This window comes from Python bivittatus, unplaced genomic scaffold (assembly GCF_059951505.1).
Source record: "Python bivittatus isolate LINGU-HERP-01145 unplaced genomic scaffold, Pbiv_v1 ctg000340_np1212, whole genome shotgun sequence".
Taxonomy (NCBI): Eukaryota; Metazoa; Chordata; class Lepidosauria; order Squamata; family Pythonidae; genus Python; species Python bivittatus.
The window spans coordinates 5,800,353-5,820,903 of record NW_028277056.1 but is presented as its reverse complement, the minus strand read 5'-3'; the positions used below and the strand labels follow the sequence as shown (position 1 = coordinate 5,820,903).

Below are 20,551 nucleotides of genomic sequence, written 5' to 3'. Positions count from 1 at the left end.
GGGCTTGTCTGAGATGCTTAATCAAATTACATCCTTCCTGACTCAGGATCCTTTTATCTGACCATTTTCTTTGTATCAGCTCTTCCTCCTGTCCCTCAAGACCATTCCCCCTTCCCTCTACAGTTACAGTGGCAATGGGTATACAGTTACAGTTCTGGGTGTACCGTCAGGATATCGGAAGGATCAGGTCTGGGAGAGACCATCGTAAAGAAACTCTCTCTATGTGGTCACTAGGAGTTGACCCCAACTTGATGGGACATAATCAAATAACACTGTTACCTCAAATTGTTTTAAGTGTGGGCCTGTCTCCTTGGCATTAAAGCCTGCGCTATAAAATGGATACCAAAAAATGCAACTTGGGAGCTATCAGCTTCTGTAGTTTTCCAGGACTCCCCAAAGTGTGTGTGTGTGTGTGATTTTCAATCTTTTGGGGGGGCATTAAGGAGTAAAATGGGTGCCAAGTCAGGCAAAATGTTCAAGAACCCATTTTAGCCTTTTAAGCCTTGCTTTGCTTACTTCTGGAGTACAGCTATCAGTGCTGACTGAACTTGGATTTCCTTGGCTGAATCCTAACCCTAGAATTTCACGGGAAGGAAAGCATTACAGACATATAGTAGTTGGATTCAAAGCCAAAAAGGGGTTTTGCAGGTCAGCTCCTTAGAAGTTGGGTCTTTTCCTGAGTTTGCACAGTAACTGCCCATTTCTAGGAAAATATGCGTTTTTGTTAAGGAAGTACTGACAGTCTACCTATGCATTCTCTGAAGCTTCTGCTCACATGATATTGACAATTTCTGAATGTACATATTTTCCTGGGATCAGATGGCTGCTGTTAAATCAGAAAAAGATACAGCTTCCTTAAAGATGCAGACATACTTGCTCTAAAACACCTTTCCTGCTTCAGATACAAGGTGCTGCATGTTCCTAAAAAGTATAGTGTACATAACCAGCAGGAAGCCAAGAATGGCTCTTAGCTACACCAACCTTGCTTCCTGTATATTTTATTTATGATTTGATTTGATGTGATCCATAACCCACCTTTCCTTCAGGAGCTCAAGGCAATATGTATAACATTCTCCTCTATTTTTCCCACACACTACCCTGGGAGCGACCCAAAGTCCTGAATTGCCATGACTAAGAGTGGACTTGAACCCAGGTCCGCCTAGACTAGTCCAACTCCTTAGCCACTACACCCCAGGAGCACTATTAGTGCTGTGCTACTGAGGGCTGTTCTAGCTTTCAGTAGCAAGCTGGGGAACACACTACAGAGAGTAGAGGCATGGGCAAGACAAAAAATGCATTTTGACTTGGTTTCATTGCTTGTAAATGTCATTAAAATATAGTCTGTTGGCTAATTCTCCATTCACATTCGCCTTCTGTTGCAAGAGAAATTATATTTCGATAACAATTTTGGAACGGCTCTGAGAACTAGCCTCAGGCCTGGTGGTTGTGCACCTTGATGTAGAGTGAGATTTCAGAGAAACCTCTCACCTCCTATTTCCTACAAGGTAGCAGCGGTTGATCTCCTGGTCCCAGAAGTTGGAGAACTCTGCGGTGGAAGTTTGAGAGAAGACCGCGTGGATTTTCTGCAGTCTCGCCTACAAAGGTAGTGGGGATTTCTCTGCCTGGGTGTTTGGGAAGGGGCCGGGAACAACTTAATCAGTAGTCCAAGAGGTTTCTGAAAGTCATCAAAAATTAATAGGAAGAAGAGACAAGGGGCTCAGGCAGGAGATAACTTATGGGGAAGCTGTTTGCTAGTGATCCCATCTCCCATCGGTGATTATAGCATGTTGTCTTCAGTTCAGATGTTCCTTGAGTCTCTTCTCCAAGAGTGATGCTCAAACTCCAAACTGCTAAATTTGGGTTAGGGAAGGAAATGCAGTTTTGAGTCCGTGCCTGTGGGCCTTATGAAAAATAAGGTATTCTGATGCTTTTTGGGAACAGTAAGTTGTGGTTGACGTTGCCTTCTTCTGCGATGGTTTTTCAGCTTTCCTTTCCTGTCAAACTACGGGTTGTGGATTCTTCTGCAAGACCCGTTCTTGCCCAGTGCCTAATGGATTCCAGAGGATTCCAGAAGGTGTTTGGGGATTTCCCCAGCAAACTGGCAGGCAGTTCCATCTCATGCTGATCCAATACTGCCATTCCGAGATGGCCAAAGTGTTGGGTAAGATCGCTCTTGTGAGGACTCCTTGCAAGTGAGTCTTTGGTTGCTGAAGAGCTGAATGAAATGAAATGACTGAGAAGATACTGAGATACTTGAAGCTACACAGCGGCTGTAAGAGCAGTGGAACATCAGCTCTTCTCCACACTTATGCATCCTCTGAATCCCCCAGCAGCACTCTTTGGTACAGAGTTTCTCAACCTTGGGAACTTTCAGATATGTGGACTTCAACTCCCAGAATTCCCCAGCCAGCCAACTCCTCTGGGAGTTGAAGTCCACATATCTGAAAGTTCCCAGGGTTGAAAAACACTGCTTTGATGTAACCAAGACCTTTTGGGGCAAAGCTGTAAAGCAGGCACATAATGGTTGCAGGCACAGTTGACATGTCTGCAAGTTCCTTACTGGATGAATTCACTAGTGTCTATTGTAAATTGGGGAACATGGGGAACATGGAGATCTGAGATTCTTCTGAACCTGTGGAACCTGAAAAACTGTGTAGGGTTCTTAGTGATATGAACTCTGCCTCCTGCAGGCTACATTTGTGACCTTCCTGACTGTTTAAGTAGCTAGGATGGGCGTGAGTAGCTTGATCCAGGAGACCGTCAGTGCTCTTTGAGAAAGAATGGAAGCCCACCTGCCTTGAAAGAAGGCTGACTTTTTCCAGACTTATTTAAGTCATTAAACTTAATGCAGCTTTTTAAATAGCCACATCATTTCTTTTTTCAGGCTGATACAGGAGCCTGAAAGAGTCAGGCTGTTTTCATGAATAGCGGAGAGGTTCTGTGCTTAGGTGATCCTGGGGAAGGTTTGTCTGTGCCAACCCTTTGAGGTAGGTCAGATCAGGCAACAGACACTGCAAGAACTACTGGAACTCTGTTGTAGGGTATGAGAACAATCTTAGAAGTGTGGCAGAGTTTCTGTAATGGTGTGTGGGAATGATCTTGGGAGTTGTGGCGGGGAGAAATGCTGCCTAGGGAATGATCAGATAAGAGGGGGCATAGCCCACAGCTGCATAACGGTCAGAGAAAGAAGCTCAGAACGGAACCTCCCTAACTTATCAGGCTGTAAAAGAAACAGCGGGAGATTTGTACTTTCAGATTTGGAAGATTATGTTAACATAGCTTTACAGTAACGTAGAATTAGTCCATGTGGTCATGTTTCCTGTCTGGTCTACCTGAGAAGTCTGACAGCTTCTCTCTAACTTCTCTTATACCCTACAGAATCAAAGTGTGGTTATTTTGTGTCTCTTTCTCACACTCCCCCCTTTCCGAGGGCTGGGCTGTTGCCTACTTTCTACTTTATTATCTCTTAATGGTTCTGCTAACAGTCCCTCCTCTGCCTTATCTCTGCAATCCTCTACAATCTATGTGGTCACTAAGAGTCAACACCAACTTGATGGCACTATCAGTCAGTCTGTGTTCAGGCTAAGTCCTATGTGTTTTTGTGGAATAATGTTTGAAGCGTGCGCACTCCTAGTAAATATACTTCCCATCTTTTAATTCAAGAAAACGCTGCTTAGTTTTAACTCAGCTTTAATTCAAACAAGAGGCTGAAGCCAGAAGATGGTGTTTCTCCATTATGGTTCCAGAATTATGGAATAGTCTTCCTTACAATATTAAATAGGCCCCACTTCACAGCCTTTAGAGAGGCTGTTAAAACCGAGCTCTTGTGGATCAGCCCCGTTGTGTTTATTCATATTAATGAATTACAGTTACTCGAAGAATTGCTATTAGGTTTAGGCATAGTTGTATTTTGATGTGCTGCCTCAGAATGGAAGTTATTTATTGTATCGTGGATGTTATATTGTTTTGTGCTGTTGTGAGTTTTTATCGTTAATGCCCCGTTGACATTTTAGTTATGCTGGCAATGTGAACATTCTCACTGCTTCACTGTACCTGTGGATATTTTCAGTTTTGAATTAGCCATTAGCATGGATGTTTCCGTTGTGTCTTTATGGCGGGTTGTTTTTGTTTTTGGATTAGTTATTACTATGGATGCTTTAATTTCATTGCGGTGGTTGTAATTTTGGCTCTTGTAAGCCACCCTGAGCCTGATTGATTCGGCAGCTTGTAAGTCTAATAAATCAATAAGTGTTCAGATAAGGCGGTGGAGGCAGGGGACGGCTTCACTGGGTTTCCTGCACATTGCAGAGGGTTGGACTTGATGGTCTTTGAAGACCCTTCCAGTTTCATGGTCCCATGCTTGATTCTATGATTCATGCCCATCCATTCCTTCCACCATTCCAAGGTCGTAGGCTAGGGGACACAGCTTTGCATCCACTTCATTAACAGCACTAGAGGTTATGTTCTTCCATGCATTCCTCTAAAAACGTGTTATAAAATCTGTTGGGAGAAAAATTCATAGTTCACTGGCATGAGAATGATCATATTTGTCCATAAGTTTGCTTTTTTAAACTTGCTTAATGTCTGAACACAAAAAGGTGCTTTTTGATACTTTCGGCGTCTTTGTTTAAAATAAAAGAAAGGCCCGTAGCATCTCAAAACAGGGCTATCGTAGCCCATATTTTATCCTGGCTAGAGCTTAGAGCTCAGTTGGACATGTTTAAGGTGCTACAAAAGTACAAAACTGATATTAATTTAATTATAATAGCATTTATATGCCACCTTCTCTGGCAGCTCTAGACAGTGTACAAATCTGATATTCTTGCAAACTTTCTAGAATTCATTCCTCTTGCTGTTGTGCTGAGAATAATTCTTTTGTTGGTTCTACAGGTTGATGCTTGAAGACACCTATCAGTGGTAAGATGTATTTCCAAGATACTATCCATCTACTGCATTGGCCTTTTGAAATCCTCTGAGGCAAAGCAAATAAATTCTCAGTTCAGCCAGAAGCCAACATTTACATTAGTGATGATCCTTTATAGTAAATGTGATGAGCAGACCACGTGTGCATCAATTGGGACGCAATGAAGTCCTTTTTTTTTTAATTAACCAAGTGACCAACATTGTATTTCTTACAGGCCTCTTAGAAAAGTTTATCTTACCAAACTATCAGAGCAGTGTCATAATTAAAATAAACACCAGCCTCTGGTTGAATTGAGAATTTAACATATTGAAGAAATTGCATAGTTTTCAGGTCATCAAAGGTGAGCTTTTAAACTCTGTCCATCATTTTCTTGGGGAGTTTTAATAATATTTCCTACCAAAATCATTTACATTTATGCTTAGATTTTGAAATTGAATCAGTTGCATGTATAGACCTGAATTGCCCCACATTTCATCCTTGGAGATCAAAGATAATCTCCCCTCTAACCATAAACCACTTGGGTTAATCCCAACAAGCAACTCTGCATTTCCTACTAAGCAATCACGTTTCCAGAAAATGGTTCATTTTTTTTTTTTACTACAGTATAGCAATTGCACCTAGAAGTCACTGGATCTGAACAAAATCTAGTTATGAGGAGTTTCTCTTATGAACAGGTTTTTCTATAGGATGCTTTGTAATTTAACTATGGGGGAGTTTTTTGGTCTATGACGTCCATAAAGAAATAATAATAGGAACTGCACTTACCTTTTGCATATTACACACTAAGTTGACTGAATGATTCCAGTGGGTGAGGGGCTTGGGGGCTAATCCTATGAAGAACGGTTAAAACAACTAGGTATGTTTAGCCTAAAGAAGAGAAGGCTGAGAGGAGACGTGACAGTAGTCTTCCAATGCATGAAGGGCTGTCACAGAAAACAGGATGTGGGTTTATTTTCCATCACTCCCAAGGATAGAATGGAAAGCTTTACCAAGAGCGATCCAAACTCAAAATGTGAAATTTCTTGACCGTGAGAGCTATGAAGCAGTGGGACAGCCTTTCTCCTGGAGTCGTGGGTGTTCCATCACCATCGCTGGATGGTGACGGAACCATGTTTGGACAACCATTTTTCTGGGATATTAGAAAGACGTCTGCTCTCCGGATTGGACTAGAAGACCTTTAAGATCCCTTTCAATCCTACAATTCTTTGATTTTATGATTCCAGATATGGTGAGATAGTTTATTTTTTATTGGGTGGGAGGGAGCTTTGGTTAGCATTGGGGCTGCTGCTTTAGGGACTCATCATGGTCTCTGCACAACTTGCTATCATGGTTACAAAGGCATGTGAATCCAGTGGAAGATACTCCAAGAAGCAAGGATAGAGAAATAACTAGTGGCTAGTTGTCAGAAAGTTGCTCTGACCAATTGGAAATGAATTCCAGTAAATGTTCAGTAAATGATTAAATTAGCAACTAGGACTATTCTTAATGCTGTATCCATTGATACCTTAAAAAAAAATCAACCCCATTTTTACATTTTCAGCCTAAAGCGATTGGTTATCTGATATCTCACTCATAAAAAATTGAAATTAGAGTTTGATTTTTTAAAAAAATCATGAATTTGTAACCTGGGATTACTTGGTAACCTTTGGGAGCTAAAGGTTTCAAGTGCTCTTGAAGGCAAACTTGAAAATACGATCAAAGTTTCCACTGGAGGCTTAAAAACAAGTCTGAGGGCATAATGAAGCCTTTGAAAGACCAAATAAAGATATTTTTACATTGTCACAGTTCCCCTTTTTTTCTCTATCCTTTACTTATCTCTCCCCCCCCCCAGCTCTGCTCCATGACATCATTTCCTCCCTGCTTTCCAAATTTACAAAATCTGCAAAGGCAAAACCACATAGAATTCCTCTGAGATGTACCTCTGCCAGTGATTCTTAAATTTTGGAGGCGCAGAGAATATCTCAAAGGAGCGAGACTCCAGAAAAACAGTTGCAGGGTTAGAGAAAAACATAGCCACAGAGACCCCTGTAAAATTGGGTGTGATTTTCAATAATTCATAAATCTATAGCTTTTTTATGTTCTGTAATAATAAGAATATTGATGGATAATGGAAGCATCCTCTGGTACGCGGTACAACCAAATAGGATTTTTTTCCCACTTAAATAATTGGAAAACCTATTTCCTTAATATAAAGCTACTGAAAAGTTTTGTTCTGCTTTGACAAAATGTTGGTAAGCCGGGGGTGCAAAGCCATTGGTGCCAACCCAGTAGGGGCTGGGTTAGGGGTGCCTACAGGGTATGGCCAAAAAGGTCAAGATAATGGCCACGCAATGCACGTAAAAAACAAGAGTTTCCATTGCAGCCGCCATCTTGACTTTTTTGACCACATCCTGCGGACCCTCCTGCGGAGGTGGTTTTCTATGTGTGAATCTGGGTTTTAGCACCTGCTTTCTGGATAGAGATGTGGGGGAGTCAGAAGTAGTTTCAGAATTGGCAGAAAACAAGATCAGTATGTTTCAAGAATCTCAGCTCTGCATTGGGAATCTGAAGGTTTATCAGGAACCATGGTTGTATCGAGCATGGGGGTGGCTCGAAGAATCATACTGAGAAATTGGAAATGAGGCATTCCAGATGTCACGGAACAGTTGTTGGAAATGTGTGATCTATCTTTTCTGGAAAAGGTAATATTTCCTACAAATCAAAGGATGCAGCAATATGGGTTACTGAGGCACAGATGTTGTGAAATATGACAATATTTTGTACTGATCACATTAGTAACCCAGTGGCTATTGATAAGTATAAAATATAAGATATTGTAGATTTGTTTTTTCCTTTTTCTCTTCCTTGGTTTGTATTTTTAGTTTGTGTGAGGTTTTCTCCGATTTTTCCAATTTTCTGAAGTTTAAAGTGTTGAAATTTAAAGTTTTGTTGATTCTATATGTTATCATTTTTTTTTTTTAGAAAAAAGGTTTTTAAAGAATGTCGGGTGCTGCAGCCCTGTAGTAAACAGGAAGCTGTGATTGCAGATAACAAGCGATTAAACTCAGGGGAAAACAGGTACTGTACCAGGATAAACTATCCTGTTTCCTTTCTCTGCAGGTACGTAGAGCTGCGTCAGTTTGGATCAACCCCCCATGGAGGGTTTGGAATGGGGTTCGAGCGTTACCTGCGGTGCATCTTGGGCGTTGAGAATATCAAGGATGTCATTCCGTTCCCACGATTTCCTCACTCGTGCGTTTTATAGCATTTTGTCCCAACTTCTGTTTTCTTTCTTTCTGCTGTGAATTCGCGGCATGCATAGATGACTCTGTGCAACGTTTGGAGAGAGAAAATAAGACTTCCTTTTTTTTCCTGTCTCTCTCTCTATTTTTCCTTTCTCCCTCTCCCCTTTCCAGTAAAGAGATGGTAAACGTCACTCAGGTTTGAAGGCTGCCATGCATTCAGAAGTATTTATTCATATATATATATATATTTCTATTTTTTAAAATCACCTTTTTAAAAACTGCAGGGTACCGTTAGCCTTATAAAACTCGCCTGGCTGAAGCCCAGTTATAGCTGGAATGAATGAATTCAGACTTTGCTAGGTATTCATCTGTCAGCTAAGCTAATTTGAGCACAGCTCAGAGCTCAGAACCAGGAAGAGCAAGATGCTGAATTCAGTTGTGACAAAATAGAGTGAAGATTAAAGCAGCTACAAAATTGTTAAGCAGCTTTGAAATTGTAAAACTCAAATGTGTCTGTGCTTTAGACTCACTTTTATCAAGATAAAAAGATAAAATCTCCATCAAGTTGAGTTTGATTCTTAGTGACTTCACGAACAAGGCTGTGTAGCTTTCTTGGCCACAAGGCTAACATAGTTTCCCGTTGCCTTGTTCAAGAATTATGTCTGGGTTTTTTTCAACCTTCCCGTTTAGCCTACAGCTTTGGGATTTCCCTAATTAACATTGCAAATGACATCCTGATTTGGTAAGTTTGAAAAAAACTGAAGTTAACATTTCCCTGAACTTTTGGGATCAGAGCCTTGCTTCCCTTTACATTAAATAAATGGGGGGGGGGGGAGAGATGGGAAGGGAGCCTAGCATGATAGTAGGAAGCTGTGAGGTTGTGGGTCAGGGTTCCCATCTGGATTCACTCCTCCCCGTTCCACTGTGCTAGATGTCCGCTCTCACTCCATCTGCAGTTCATCTTAAAAGCCATTCACTTAAGTTTTACTTGGGTCAAGAGAATGCAAAAGTGAAAATTATCTGTCCTTGCAGGAACTGACTCACTGTGCTTCTGAATTCATTTATCTAGTCCTTGATAACCACATTTAACCCACTTTTTATCCAGGGTTATTCCATGGTGGAGTGCAATAAAACAAACTAATAGGACTCAACAACATTACCATAAATTAAAAGCATAAAAACAGGGCTATAATAATAACAAAAGTGAAAGTTGGACTTTGAAACAAACAAGATAGGAAGAGCATTGATGCTTTTGAACTTTGGTATTGGAGAAGACGTCTAAGAATACTGTGGACAACCAAGAAAACAAACTGATGGATCATCAAATAAATGAATCCAAAGTTCTCCCTGGAGGCACAAATGACCAGGTTCAAGTTATCCTACTTCGGACACATTATGCAAAGACCCAGCTCTCTGGAGAAGGCTCTGATGCTGGGAAGGTGGAAGGATAGAGAAATAGAGGATGACCAGTAGCAAGGTGGGTGGGCTCAGTTGCAGGGGCAATGGGTGCACCATTGGAAGACTTGAAGGAACAGGTTAGGGATTGTCATGGAGAATATTTTTTGTCACTAAAGGTTGACTCCAACTTGATGGCACATAATCAAAAGCAACAATAACAGGAGGACCTTCCTTCAGGATACTTAAATGGGTCAGGGACATGAGTTTCATGCAAATTCCAGAATTGAGCCAGCAGTAGAGTTAGGGAGGGTTCGTTTTTAACTCAAAACAATCTCAGTTTAACTTTGAGCTAAACTATCTTCCCTTCGTCTGCCGGATCATGCAACAGCATAAACACAGTCCACGGTTGGGATGTTCCAAACTCTGCCTAGTTGGTCCTTCATGAACAAGAGTTGGAGATGTAGAGTGATTCAAATAAAACCCAAGCCTCTAGGAATCCACCTTCCAAATTCTGATTGGGTGCAGTGCTCCAGCCACACCTCCTGCTGCATGCCTCAGCCAATGGAGAAAGGGTTATTAACATAATGGAAGCTTACCTGTGCACTCAGCAGAACAGCTCACAGGTTACACAGCCACCTGGAGCAGGCTCTGCATTGTGCAAAATGGCAGGTTTTGACCTGGTGGCTGTGATTGTGCATTGTCAAAACTGCAGATAAGGAGCTAGGGCTTGAGTTAGTGGCTGGCTGAGTTAAGTTAGTTGTGTACATGGGGACTTAACGACATAGCAGTGCAGGTTCAGCTGAAAGCTAGGGGAATAGGAATAGCTGAAGCTGACATCATGCTAAGAAGACATGTTCACTGTAAGAGAAGGAGGGAATTAAATAATCAGGATGATGGCACAAAGAACAGCCTCTTTTGCTCCTTGGCTGCTTGTAGTTGGTTCCAACAGATGGCAGCACGTAGCCGTCCTTGGCTGTTCTTGAAAAGGCTAAAAAGGTTTGGAACTGGTTTACGTGGGTAGGAGACCACCAGGAAACCCTCTAGTTACAGTCTAGCTGGCCGTTACTTTATCAAGAAGGCTAACTTTGAGTTTGCCTGTTATTTCAAATCTAGTTGTCCCCAAGATGTCACAGAAAAGAAATGACTAAATGAACACAGATGAGAAGTTCATGCATAACCTTATAGATGATGTAGGAGTAATTCTCAATGAATGCAATAAGGAGATGCAGTGCAGGCTTGTGCTTTGAAGAAAAAGGGCATGCATTCAATGAATTCACTCAAAATTCTTGAGAAAGATTTTTGGCCCTGACTACTTTTGAGGCAGTGGCACGTGGCATGTCACTCAAGGTTGATTAACTGATCATGTGCCATCAAGTCATTGTTGATTCTTAGCGACCACATAGGTTTTCTCCATGATGATCTGTCCCCAACCTGGTCCTTCAGGTCTTCCAATGGTGCACCCATCACCACTGTAACTGAGTCCTTCCACCTTGCTGTTGATCCTCCTCCTCTTCTCTTTCCTTCCACCTTTTCCAGCATCAGAGCCTTCTCCAGAGATCTAGGCCTTCACATAACGTGTCTGAAATAGGATAATTTGAGCCTGGTCATTTGGGCCTCTAGTGAAAGCTCTGGGTTGATTTGTTCAATGATCCATCGGTTTGTTTTCTCGGGTGTTCTCGGGAGTCTCTCAAAGGCCAGATCTCAACATGTGCACCTTTGCTGTATGCAGCGCTGTGGCTTTTCAAAACCCAACAAAGGGTTCCAAACAGGAAATAAAAACTAGATTAGGGACATCAATGAAAAACTGTACGGGATTTAGTGTTCGTAGAGAATCAGTTTAATTTTAGTCCTGCCTTCAGACAAATTGGTAAAGGTATGTCTCAAGATTTTCAGTCGAATTGGGGATTAAAAAAAAAATTAGAAGTATAGTTTATAATGTATAATATAGCTGCTGGAAGGACTCCAAGAGTTTAGAGCAGTGTTTCTCAACCTTGGCCGCTTTAAGAGTATGGACTTCAACTCCCAGAATTCCCCAGCCAGCATGCTGGCTGAGGAATTCTGGGAGTTGAAGTCCACATATCTTACAATGGCTAAGGTTGAGAAACACTGGTTTAGTGTGTTATCTGTATTGCACATTCTGCTATAGTTCCCTTGATGTTTGATTCTCCTACAAAAGAAGTTCCTGCCATTCTTCCTGGTTCTCTGGAGCATTTTTGGAGAATTTCTTCTAAGATTCTTTCCAAGATGTTTACAAGCGTATTTTATCCTGGAGGCAAAGGAAGGAGCTCGTGTTGACACTCTTTCCTGATGCAAATCTTTCCATTGCTCTGAAGTTTTCCTTCCCGTATTTCTGACCCAGCTGAGAGAGTAGTGGGAGCAATTAAATTCCCTTGGGATTTATTAGCAGCGTGAAACCAGGGGAGGCTGGAGAGAAAATTGGGTGATGAAGAACCAGACATTCACATGTAGAGAGTCGTTGGCAGTTGGACGGTATACAAGTTTAAATAATAATAATGGTGGTGGTGGTGATGATGATGATCATCTTGGCCTCAAGTGGATGCAAGAAAGCTACACTCTCTCTGCATGAGAATTTCTCTGCAATTCTCTTCTAAATAATTTTTGGGGAAGAAGGAACTGTGGGAGAATTCCTCTGCACAGCACAAATTGTATCTGCTCGGTTGCTTGTGTGCACCGATACCGAAAGAGCGACATCATCTCATGATGCCATTGTGGGTGGTGGTGCTTGACTCATGGGTGACACAACACCTGTGAGCAGATCAGGGCTTATTTTTCTCAGCCAGCAGCCCGAGACGTTAAGGAACTCTGATGTTGCTTCACCGTTTGCAATGGGAAGGTGAGGCCAGGCAGTGCTTGTAAGATTTTTTGGTAGGAGGGAATTTTGGCAAGCGAGGGATCATGTTTCACAGCACAGTTGAGAGAGGAAAATCTCCACGGTTTTGTAACAAGGTGGTGCCTGGCAATTCCTGTAAACATTTGTGTAATACCTCCATTCATTCTTTCCTGATGAGGAAAAATGCTGATAAGGTCACTGTCATTTCTAAGGCATGTTTTTCTGCCTTTGTTATGAGAAGAAGTTAGGGTGTGTGTGAGGGGGGGGGGGATTCACAATTTCATGCAAATGGTGGTTCTAAGTCTTATATTTCACTCTCCACATTTCCCACAAGAGCATAACTGGGCCAAGGTCCCCCCAGGGAGCTTCTGTAGACAGGTGTCAGGCCCAGCCCAAGGACAACGATGAAACGGTCCAATCTAGCACAGTTCCTTTATTTACTTACACCTTATAGGCAGAATTTTGCCAGACTAGAACTAAACTACAACAACTAGTGGATATACCCTGGGAGATTGTAGGGAGTGGCTATCCTGAATCTCTTCTCACGCTCCCCCTGCGGACTGTGTTGCCTCTTGCCTCCCCCACTCCTGGAATGCACCCCCCCTTCCCGATAGCCTTGATCTCCCACGTAGCCCTCCTCCTCGTAGATACCTTTCATCACATCAAGGAAGGACTAGAATCTGTGTCTTCTCGCTCCTGGTCCAGCATCATCTTCATCAGACCTCACTGGCTGGTGGGCTGAGGGGGAGAGACTGGCCCAAAGTCCTCCAGGAACTGTGGTTGAAGGGGGACCAGAATTTGGGTCCCCCCACTCCTAATCCAGGACTTTCACTAGCTCTTGAGCTGAGAGTTAAGAGACTGGCCCAGGTTTCCATGATTGAGACGGAACTAGAACCTGGCTGTTCCTATTCCTGGTCCGAGACCTTCACCACTACATCACACTGACTCTCTGAACTTGGCTGAATCCTACAAAGCTAAGCCAGGATGGGCCTGCTTAGTACTAGATGGACCCCACCAGGAAGCACAAGAAGGCAAGAGTGAGGAGTCAAAAAAAGACAGCGGCAGTAGAAACCCCACTTCTGAAATATGTTTATGAAGATCCTCAGTCATCCAGGTGGAATTGTCTGGAGGTTGAGTCATGGCAACTGGACTTCCTTTCTTTTTGGTTAGAGATGTTTCACTGCTTGTCCAGGCAGCTTCTTCAGTCTAAAAAGTTGGTATGGGGGACCCCATAAAAGCCTTCCAGGGTGGCTGTGTTTCTTACTAAGAAACTTCTGAAATGTTGCCAAGAAAACAGTATAGCTGTATCAGTTATCTTGCTGCTTGCTTCTGAGAACAAGATGTCTTGTCTTTAGCCCTACGGATCTTGCTGCTAGGGTGGAAACATTCTGAAATAATTGGGAAGAAAAGTGGAGTGCCACTCAGTCATGATTTAATAATTCAGAGTGATTATTTATTGATGAGATGGCACTAGATCTTAGTGTGGCTGTTTAATGCTGTTGCATCCAAAAGATTTTAGGCAAGAAATGAGCTATTGTACCTGGCCTGCAAAGATCTAGATCGCCACTAGAAGGCAGCAAAAGACGAGTAGCTTCTCTATCTCTCTGCTGTTCCCTAGTGGCGATCTAGATCTTTGCAGGCCAGGTATGGTTGCTCTCTGCAAGAATGAATTGTTTGTCCAACTAGTCTAGCGGCCTTTTCTAAGGAAGTTGGCCTGTGGGATGATTCCATCACCTTTCTGCCCTGGAAGTATGAGGCGCTGAGAAGGAAGCTGAAGGTTCTGCAAAATATGTGTCACATCAAAGAACGATGGCTGTGGCTGCCAAAACTTCTCCAAAATTGGCTCTTGAAGTACGAGGTATCCATGCAACAGAAAAGGAACATTATTAGATCATGTTACCTGCGCTGTAATTAATTTAAATTTAAATGAGATCGAGTTGGGTTGGGGCCTGGTCTTGCCAACCTTTTAGAATGGAGTCATAAGCCATAGATGGAGTATGGAGGAAAAAGATTGAACAGCTTTGTTCTGTCGCTTTACAGACAACTAAATCCTTTGTTGATCAATTTTTTCTCCAAGGAACTCAGGCCATCCTGCTTGTTCCCTTACATCCCCTGGCTGCAGACATGGGAGAACAAATGTTTGTTATTGAAAAACCAATAACTTTTTCAGAACCTCTGAAAAGTACTGTCTTTTATTTTGTGGTTTAGACAAACCAACCTTGTAAGGTAGGCACATACTGATATTTTCTATTCTGCCATCCGTGTTTTGCAGATACGGGTTTGGGATCAAGAGAAAGGCGCTTCCCGGCGGTACCTAATTTGCCTTGAATTTGCACCAAAAGCCTCTTATTTCAGTCTCATACATTGGAATTATGGACATACCCTTGATTTTACTGGGACAATAACCGAAAATATATATAAGACTCTGTTGTAGCTACCCCAAACCAGATACCCCATTGCTCAGTCAACCTGTTAGGAATTTCAGCTCAAGATACTTAGATCATTTCAGATTTCCAAAAGCTCTTATTCATCCCGTCTTCCTCTAAATAGCTCAGGATGGTGTAAACCAGGGTTTCTCAAACTTGGCAACTTTAAGAAGTCTGGACTTCAGCTCTCAGAATGATCCATCGGTTTGTTTTCTCGGCTGTGCATGATGTTCTCGGGAGACTCTCAAAGGCCAAATCTTAACATGCACCTTTGCTGTATGTAGCAGTGTGGCTTTTCAAAACCCAACGAAGGGCTCCAAACAGGAAATAAAAAATACATTAGGGACATCAGTGAAAAAACTCTAAGGAATTTAGTGTTCTGTAGACAATCCGTTTAATTTTTGTCCTGTCTTCAGACGAATTGGTAAAGGTATGCCTCAAGATTTTCAATCTAATTGGGGGTTTTAAAAAATAACTATAATTTATAGCAGTGTTTCTCAACCTTGGCCACTTTAAGAGGAGTGGACTTCAACTCCCAGAATTCCCCAGCCAGCCATGCTGGCTGGGGAATTCTGGGAGTTGGAGTCCACTCCTCTTAAAGTGGCCAAGGTTGAGAAACACTGATTTATAGTGTATAATATAGCTGCTGGAAAGACTCCCAAGAGTTTAAAGCAGTGTTTCTCAACCTTGACCACTTTAAGATGAGTGGACTTCAACTCCCAGAATTCCCAGCGAGCTTGCCCAATTTTGAGAAGCATTTCTTTTCCCTTGCCCCCTCCTCCAGGTATTCTCCCAATAACCCCATGAAGTAATTAAGCTGACAGATGGTGACTAGTACATTTGATGCTTCCTAAGAACCCGAGCCAAATTTCTTCAGTTCTTGGAAATCCAGTTTACAAACAATCATTGCAAATGGTTCAGCACTGCCGACGATGATGCAAAACCCCAGCCCGGATTGACTGTTTGCTGTAATTTCATTGCAGCCTTCATTACAAAACGTACAGTAGGCCAAACAGGCTGGTCCAACCTTTCCCCAACGTGGGCCACTCAGATCTCTTGAACTTAGCACAAATTGGCAAATTGGGGACAGGGTGTACGACTAGCGTCCCGCCGCGGTGTCGATATCCGCAGCAGAAGATTCGTTCGTAAGATGGCAAGACCGTGCCTCCCTCCCTCCCAGATGTGTGAGTGCCTGTGTGATTTCTTGATAATTAAGAAATCCTGCAGCTGACTTCAGTTCAGGAAGTGACACGGCGGGGATGGAGAAGCTGGTGGTAAGGGAAAGCATTTGAACTTCCTCCGCAGATGCCGTGAGTTGCAGTTTGTGGCAGGCTGCTCAGTGGGAAAGCCCTTGGAAGGATGTCCCCTCATCTGCCACCCTGTCTCCAGCCATGCCCCCTCTTCGTCTGTCCCGTGTGAGCAGCAAGAAGCACGGGTAGATCCTGTCAGTAATGGAACAGCTGCCCTCCCATCGTCTGTCTGGTCCTGCTATTTTATGTTAAAGTTTTTGAATTGGTTTTTTTAAAAAAAAAATAATTGCATTGCCCTGTTGGAAGGAGAGAAGGCCATAGACAGAAAGAAGGCCATAATCAACAGCCATCCAACAGATTTATTAGCTGTGAAAACAAAGGGAAAATTAAGAAATGAAATACACAGGGGGAAAAAGAAAACTCTTAAAAAGGTACACACATATAAATCACTGAAATATATCACATATTCACTGAATCATTTAAGAATCTATCAAATTATGGGTAGATATTTATCTATGCTCCCTTTCTTCCATGTCAAAAGGACACGTCCTGTGATTGTAAGGTGACATAATGATCAGTCAGGCTGGTCTCATGATTAAAGGTGTTGGACTGGGACCAGGAGACCCAGTTTGGGGTCTGCCCTCCGTCACGGAAGCTGTCTGGGTGACTTTGGGCCAGTCATTCTCTAGAAACCTGTCCTACCTCACAGGGATGTTGTTAGAGGGAAAAACAGAGGAGGGAGTGATACATAAATCATTAGAGATCTAGCTATGCATAGGAAGAAAAATTCCTTGGAAAACCAGTGTGGTATAGTGGTTAATATGTTGGGCTGGGTGGTTGTAGGGAGGAAAAATAGGGGAAGGGAGATCTGGAGAAAAGGTAGGATATTTATCTTACAGATCAGGTCTCTCTCCCCCCTCGCCAGATGTGCCCTCCAAGCAGGGTCGTCTTGGTGATGGCATCTTGCTTGCACAACTCCCTCCCTGCTGAGTTACAGTGTTTACTTTGCAAATGCGCCTCAGCTGGAAACTCCTCTGAGCATTTAGGCCACTGTTTCTCAACCTTGGCAGCTGGAAGATGTGTGGACTTCAACTCCCAGAATTCCCCAGCCAGCATAGCTGGCTGGGGAATTCTGGGAGTTGAAGTCCACACATCTTCAAGCTCCCAAGGTTGAGAAACACTGATTTAGACTGTTAATGCCACAGTCTATTTTGCCCTTATTTCATTTTAGCTGGTGGTAAGCTGCCGTGATCAGATTGCGATTTGCATCCCCACTTTGGAATCATTTGATGAAAACAGGTTTAAAAGATTTCTTTAAAAAAATATATCTTTTTAAAATATATATATATATATATGCCTCCTTCCATATTGTCTCTGTTAACTCTGGGAACTCCAAAACAGCCCCTGTAGATGTAAGGGTGCTCAGACACATCTCACAAAATTCCTGCTTTTCCCTCTTTTTAAAAAGCCCAGATTTTTTTTTTTAAGAATCTAGCAGGCTCATTGCAAAACCAAGTGCCACCCTCTCCGCTTCTGTAATCTTTTCCCCGCGAAATAACGAGGGGTTCAGTAAGCATAGGACTGCGTTATCACCAGTGACCTGGTTCACACAACCCATTGGGCTAGAATGAGGCTGGTTAGTTGGTGCTCCAGTGTGTTGTATGAACCAGGCCTTCCCCTCCTATTAAGCCACAATATGATTTATTTGTTTGGGTGCGGGGGTTAAACAAACACAGCCAATGGGCTTTGCGAGCTTGTGTGTAATCTGTGGGTACAATTTGCCGTATTGCCAAAAGAGGGTCAACGGATACTCTGGTCCAAAAAGCACTAGATCTATAATGGTTTTTGGTCTTTCTTGGGCTCCATTCCCACGTGCCAGCCAATCGCTGATGTTGCCCACTGACAAATAACGGGGAGGAGGAGGATTGGATTTGACATGCACTGGATGGATTTAAATAGATCCCACCATTCCAAATACCTCTTAATGTGACCAAAGCCATTTCCTCAAATTCATTTAGAAAACGGGATGTATTCTTTCTGAATCAACTTGAATTGAGGGATCAACCTGAATCCATGAACTGCTTGTCCCCAAATCAGGGCAAGACTTTGGAGCCAAAATGTGCCAAGAGCCTCAGCCAGCAAACCAAGGGTGAATGCTGGATCCTCGGGGGCCACCCTTTGATGTCAAGCAAGCCACACACATTATAGCCTAAAGAGGTAGAAATGCCATTAGGGAGAAAGTCCAGTTAAGGCCACAGTTAAGTCCCAACAAACATGTGATCTATTTTGTAGGTATGTATAGAAAAGACCCTGGAAGTACCTTGGAGAAGATCTATTGTCTCCAACATTTCTAGTTTAGCAAGTGGGAACTGTTAACAGTGCTTGGCAAGGCTATATAGCTAAGTAGGGTCAGCTCTGATTACTGTTTGAATGAGAGGCCACCAGCAAAAGTTGGGATGAGAAACAGTTGCTTTTTTTGCCAGGAATATGATGTCAACAAGTTTGAAGCCTGATGCAAAGGCAAAGGAGCGCTGGTTACAATTTTGGGTTGGCTCTTGGTCATTTGAGTACGGGCACCTGGTTTGTTTGAAAAGTGCCATTTTTGGACTAGACAGCTCTCAAGTTTCGCTGGGGATTTTAATTGCTGGGGATTTCTTTTTAAAGATATTTATGCGCAATCCCCCCCCACCGCCCCATAGGGGCTTTTTTTGCAGCCTGGAGAGGAAAGGTTTCTTAAGATATCAGTGGGTGGCCCTTCCTCCAAATTTAATCCTGGAAACTCGGATTCCTGATCTTCACCTCCCCCCCAACCCGTTTTGTCCCTTAATTCCCCCTTAAAATGAGAAAGCATAAGGCTCTGGAGGTGAGGACATTTTGCTGGTGGGCTGCAAACGCTGGGCCCACCCACTCGGGGGTCTGCAAGGCTGCATGTGGCTCAGGGGTGGCCCCTCTCTGCCTTAGCCAGCCCCCCCCTCCCATTCATTATTGGCATTCTGTTCTATTCCATTCCATTCCTCATCTCCCAATAGAAGAGAGAGCACCAAGGACTCTGTCTGTCTGTCTGTCTGTCTGTCTGTCTGTCTGTCTGTCTGTCTATCAATTCATCTCATCTCATCTCATCTCATCTCATCTCATCCGCCCAACCCCAGTTGACTCCAGTTTTTAATAGAATTGGTGGCGGAGGGGAGGGGGGGCTTGCTTCCCTGACCCCAAAGGACTCCGATAACCTTTTGAGATTCTAGGGGCGAGGAATGTATACTAAGATCCCCCCCCTCCCCAGGCTTCAATCCTCAACTTAACCCCGTGGCCCCATCCTCGAAGCAACCCTCTTCCAGCCTCGCAGGTTGGCTTGGCGCACACGCGTGCAGAATCCCCCCCTTGCGATTTTCGGGCGCGCGCCATCCAACCCGGTTGTGTGAACTCGGCCGGGCGCGATGCCAGGGGGAGGCACTAGGTTAAGCCGAAGGAAAGCCAGCCCGGGCATCGGGGGAAGGGTCCGGATTCCGCGGGGGCGGGGGCCTCTTGGCCAGGCGGGGAGGCGGACGAGCGAGGCCATTGGAACCGGGAGGATTCCGCCTCCCGCCCCAAACAATGCCTCCGGCCAGCCAGCTCGCCGCCTCTCTGCAAGTCAGCGGGGAGGCGTGGTGTGGCCGGGCGGGGTGGCGGGGGGGGCGCTGGAGGAGCCCGCGCGCCGGCGGCGTCTCGCTTCCCGGGGAAGTGCGCGGCCGAGCCGAGGCCAGCCGAGCCGAGTTGGCGGAGCGATCCGGCCGCGCTCCCTCTGGCCGGAGGCGAGGAGGAGGAGGAGGAGGGATCGCGCCCTCGCCGAGGCTGGGAGAGCGCGGCCAGCCGGCGGAGCGAGCGGCCGGAGGAAAGCCCGCAGGAGGATGGAGGCGGCGCCCCGGGAAGGCGCACGGCCGGGCGCGGGCGATGGAGAGCGGCGCTGAGCGCGGAGACTGCCTCGGAAGCGGCGAGCGGCGGAGGGCGGACCCCCCGGCGGCGCGGACCCCCCGGCCCCGGCCGAGCTCGGATGCGGCTCCGGGTCGCCGGCCCCCGCACATCGAGCCCCTCCGGCTGGCCGGCCCAAGGCGGCCGCCCCCAGGATGAGCGGCGGCGGCGGCGGCGGCGGCGGCGGCGAAGTGGTTTGCTCCGGCTGGCTCCGCAAATCGCCGCCGGAGAAGAAGTTGAGGAGATACGTAAGTCGGGGCGCTGCTCTTCGGTCGCTGGGGCTGTTCCCGCCGGTCTGGCGAGCGCCAGGTGGGCGGCGGGCGCAAGGTCGAGGGTGTTGGGGGGCGCCTGCCCGGACTGAGCCCCCTCCTCCGCCTTGCCCGGACTTCCAGGTTCCTCGGTGGGATCAGAAGCGATCCGGAGGACGGAAGGCGGGCGGGGGGCTGCTGCTGCTGCTGCTGCTGCTGCTCCGCCGCCGCCGCCGCCTGGCTCTGCCCGCCCGCTGCTTCCCGGGCTATTCTTAGCCCCGCTGC

At 44.8% G+C, this 20,551-nt stretch overlaps 2 protein-coding genes across 4 annotated transcripts in view; both read left to right on the top strand.

Moving 5' to 3' along the window:
* Positions 1-8,280, top strand: part of NARS2 (asparaginyl-tRNA synthetase 2, mitochondrial) — a 51,342-nt gene extending 43,062 nt beyond the window's left edge. For both annotated transcript variants that reach the window (XM_088140502.1, XM_088140503.1), the window contains exons 13-15: positions 1,506-1,603; positions 4,891-4,917; positions 8,024-8,280. In XM_088140502.1, the coding sequence (XP_087996628.1) occupies positions 1,506-1,603; positions 4,891-4,917; positions 8,024-8,168 (270 nt within the window). In that variant the 3' untranslated portion in view covers positions 8,169-8,280. The remainder of the gene's footprint in view (positions 1-1,505; positions 1,604-4,890; positions 4,918-8,023) is intronic.
* Positions 8,281-19,742: 11,462 nt separating this feature from the next.
* GAB2 (GRB2 associated binding protein 2) overlaps positions 19,743-20,551 on the top strand; it is a 135,440-nt gene continuing 134,631 nt past the window's right edge. For both annotated transcript variants that reach the window (XM_088140495.1, XM_088140497.1), the window contains exon 1: positions 19,743-20,266. In XM_088140495.1, the coding sequence (XP_087996621.1) occupies positions 20,174-20,266 (93 nt within the window). In that variant the 5' untranslated portion in view covers positions 19,743-20,173. The remainder of the gene's footprint in view (positions 20,267-20,551) is intronic.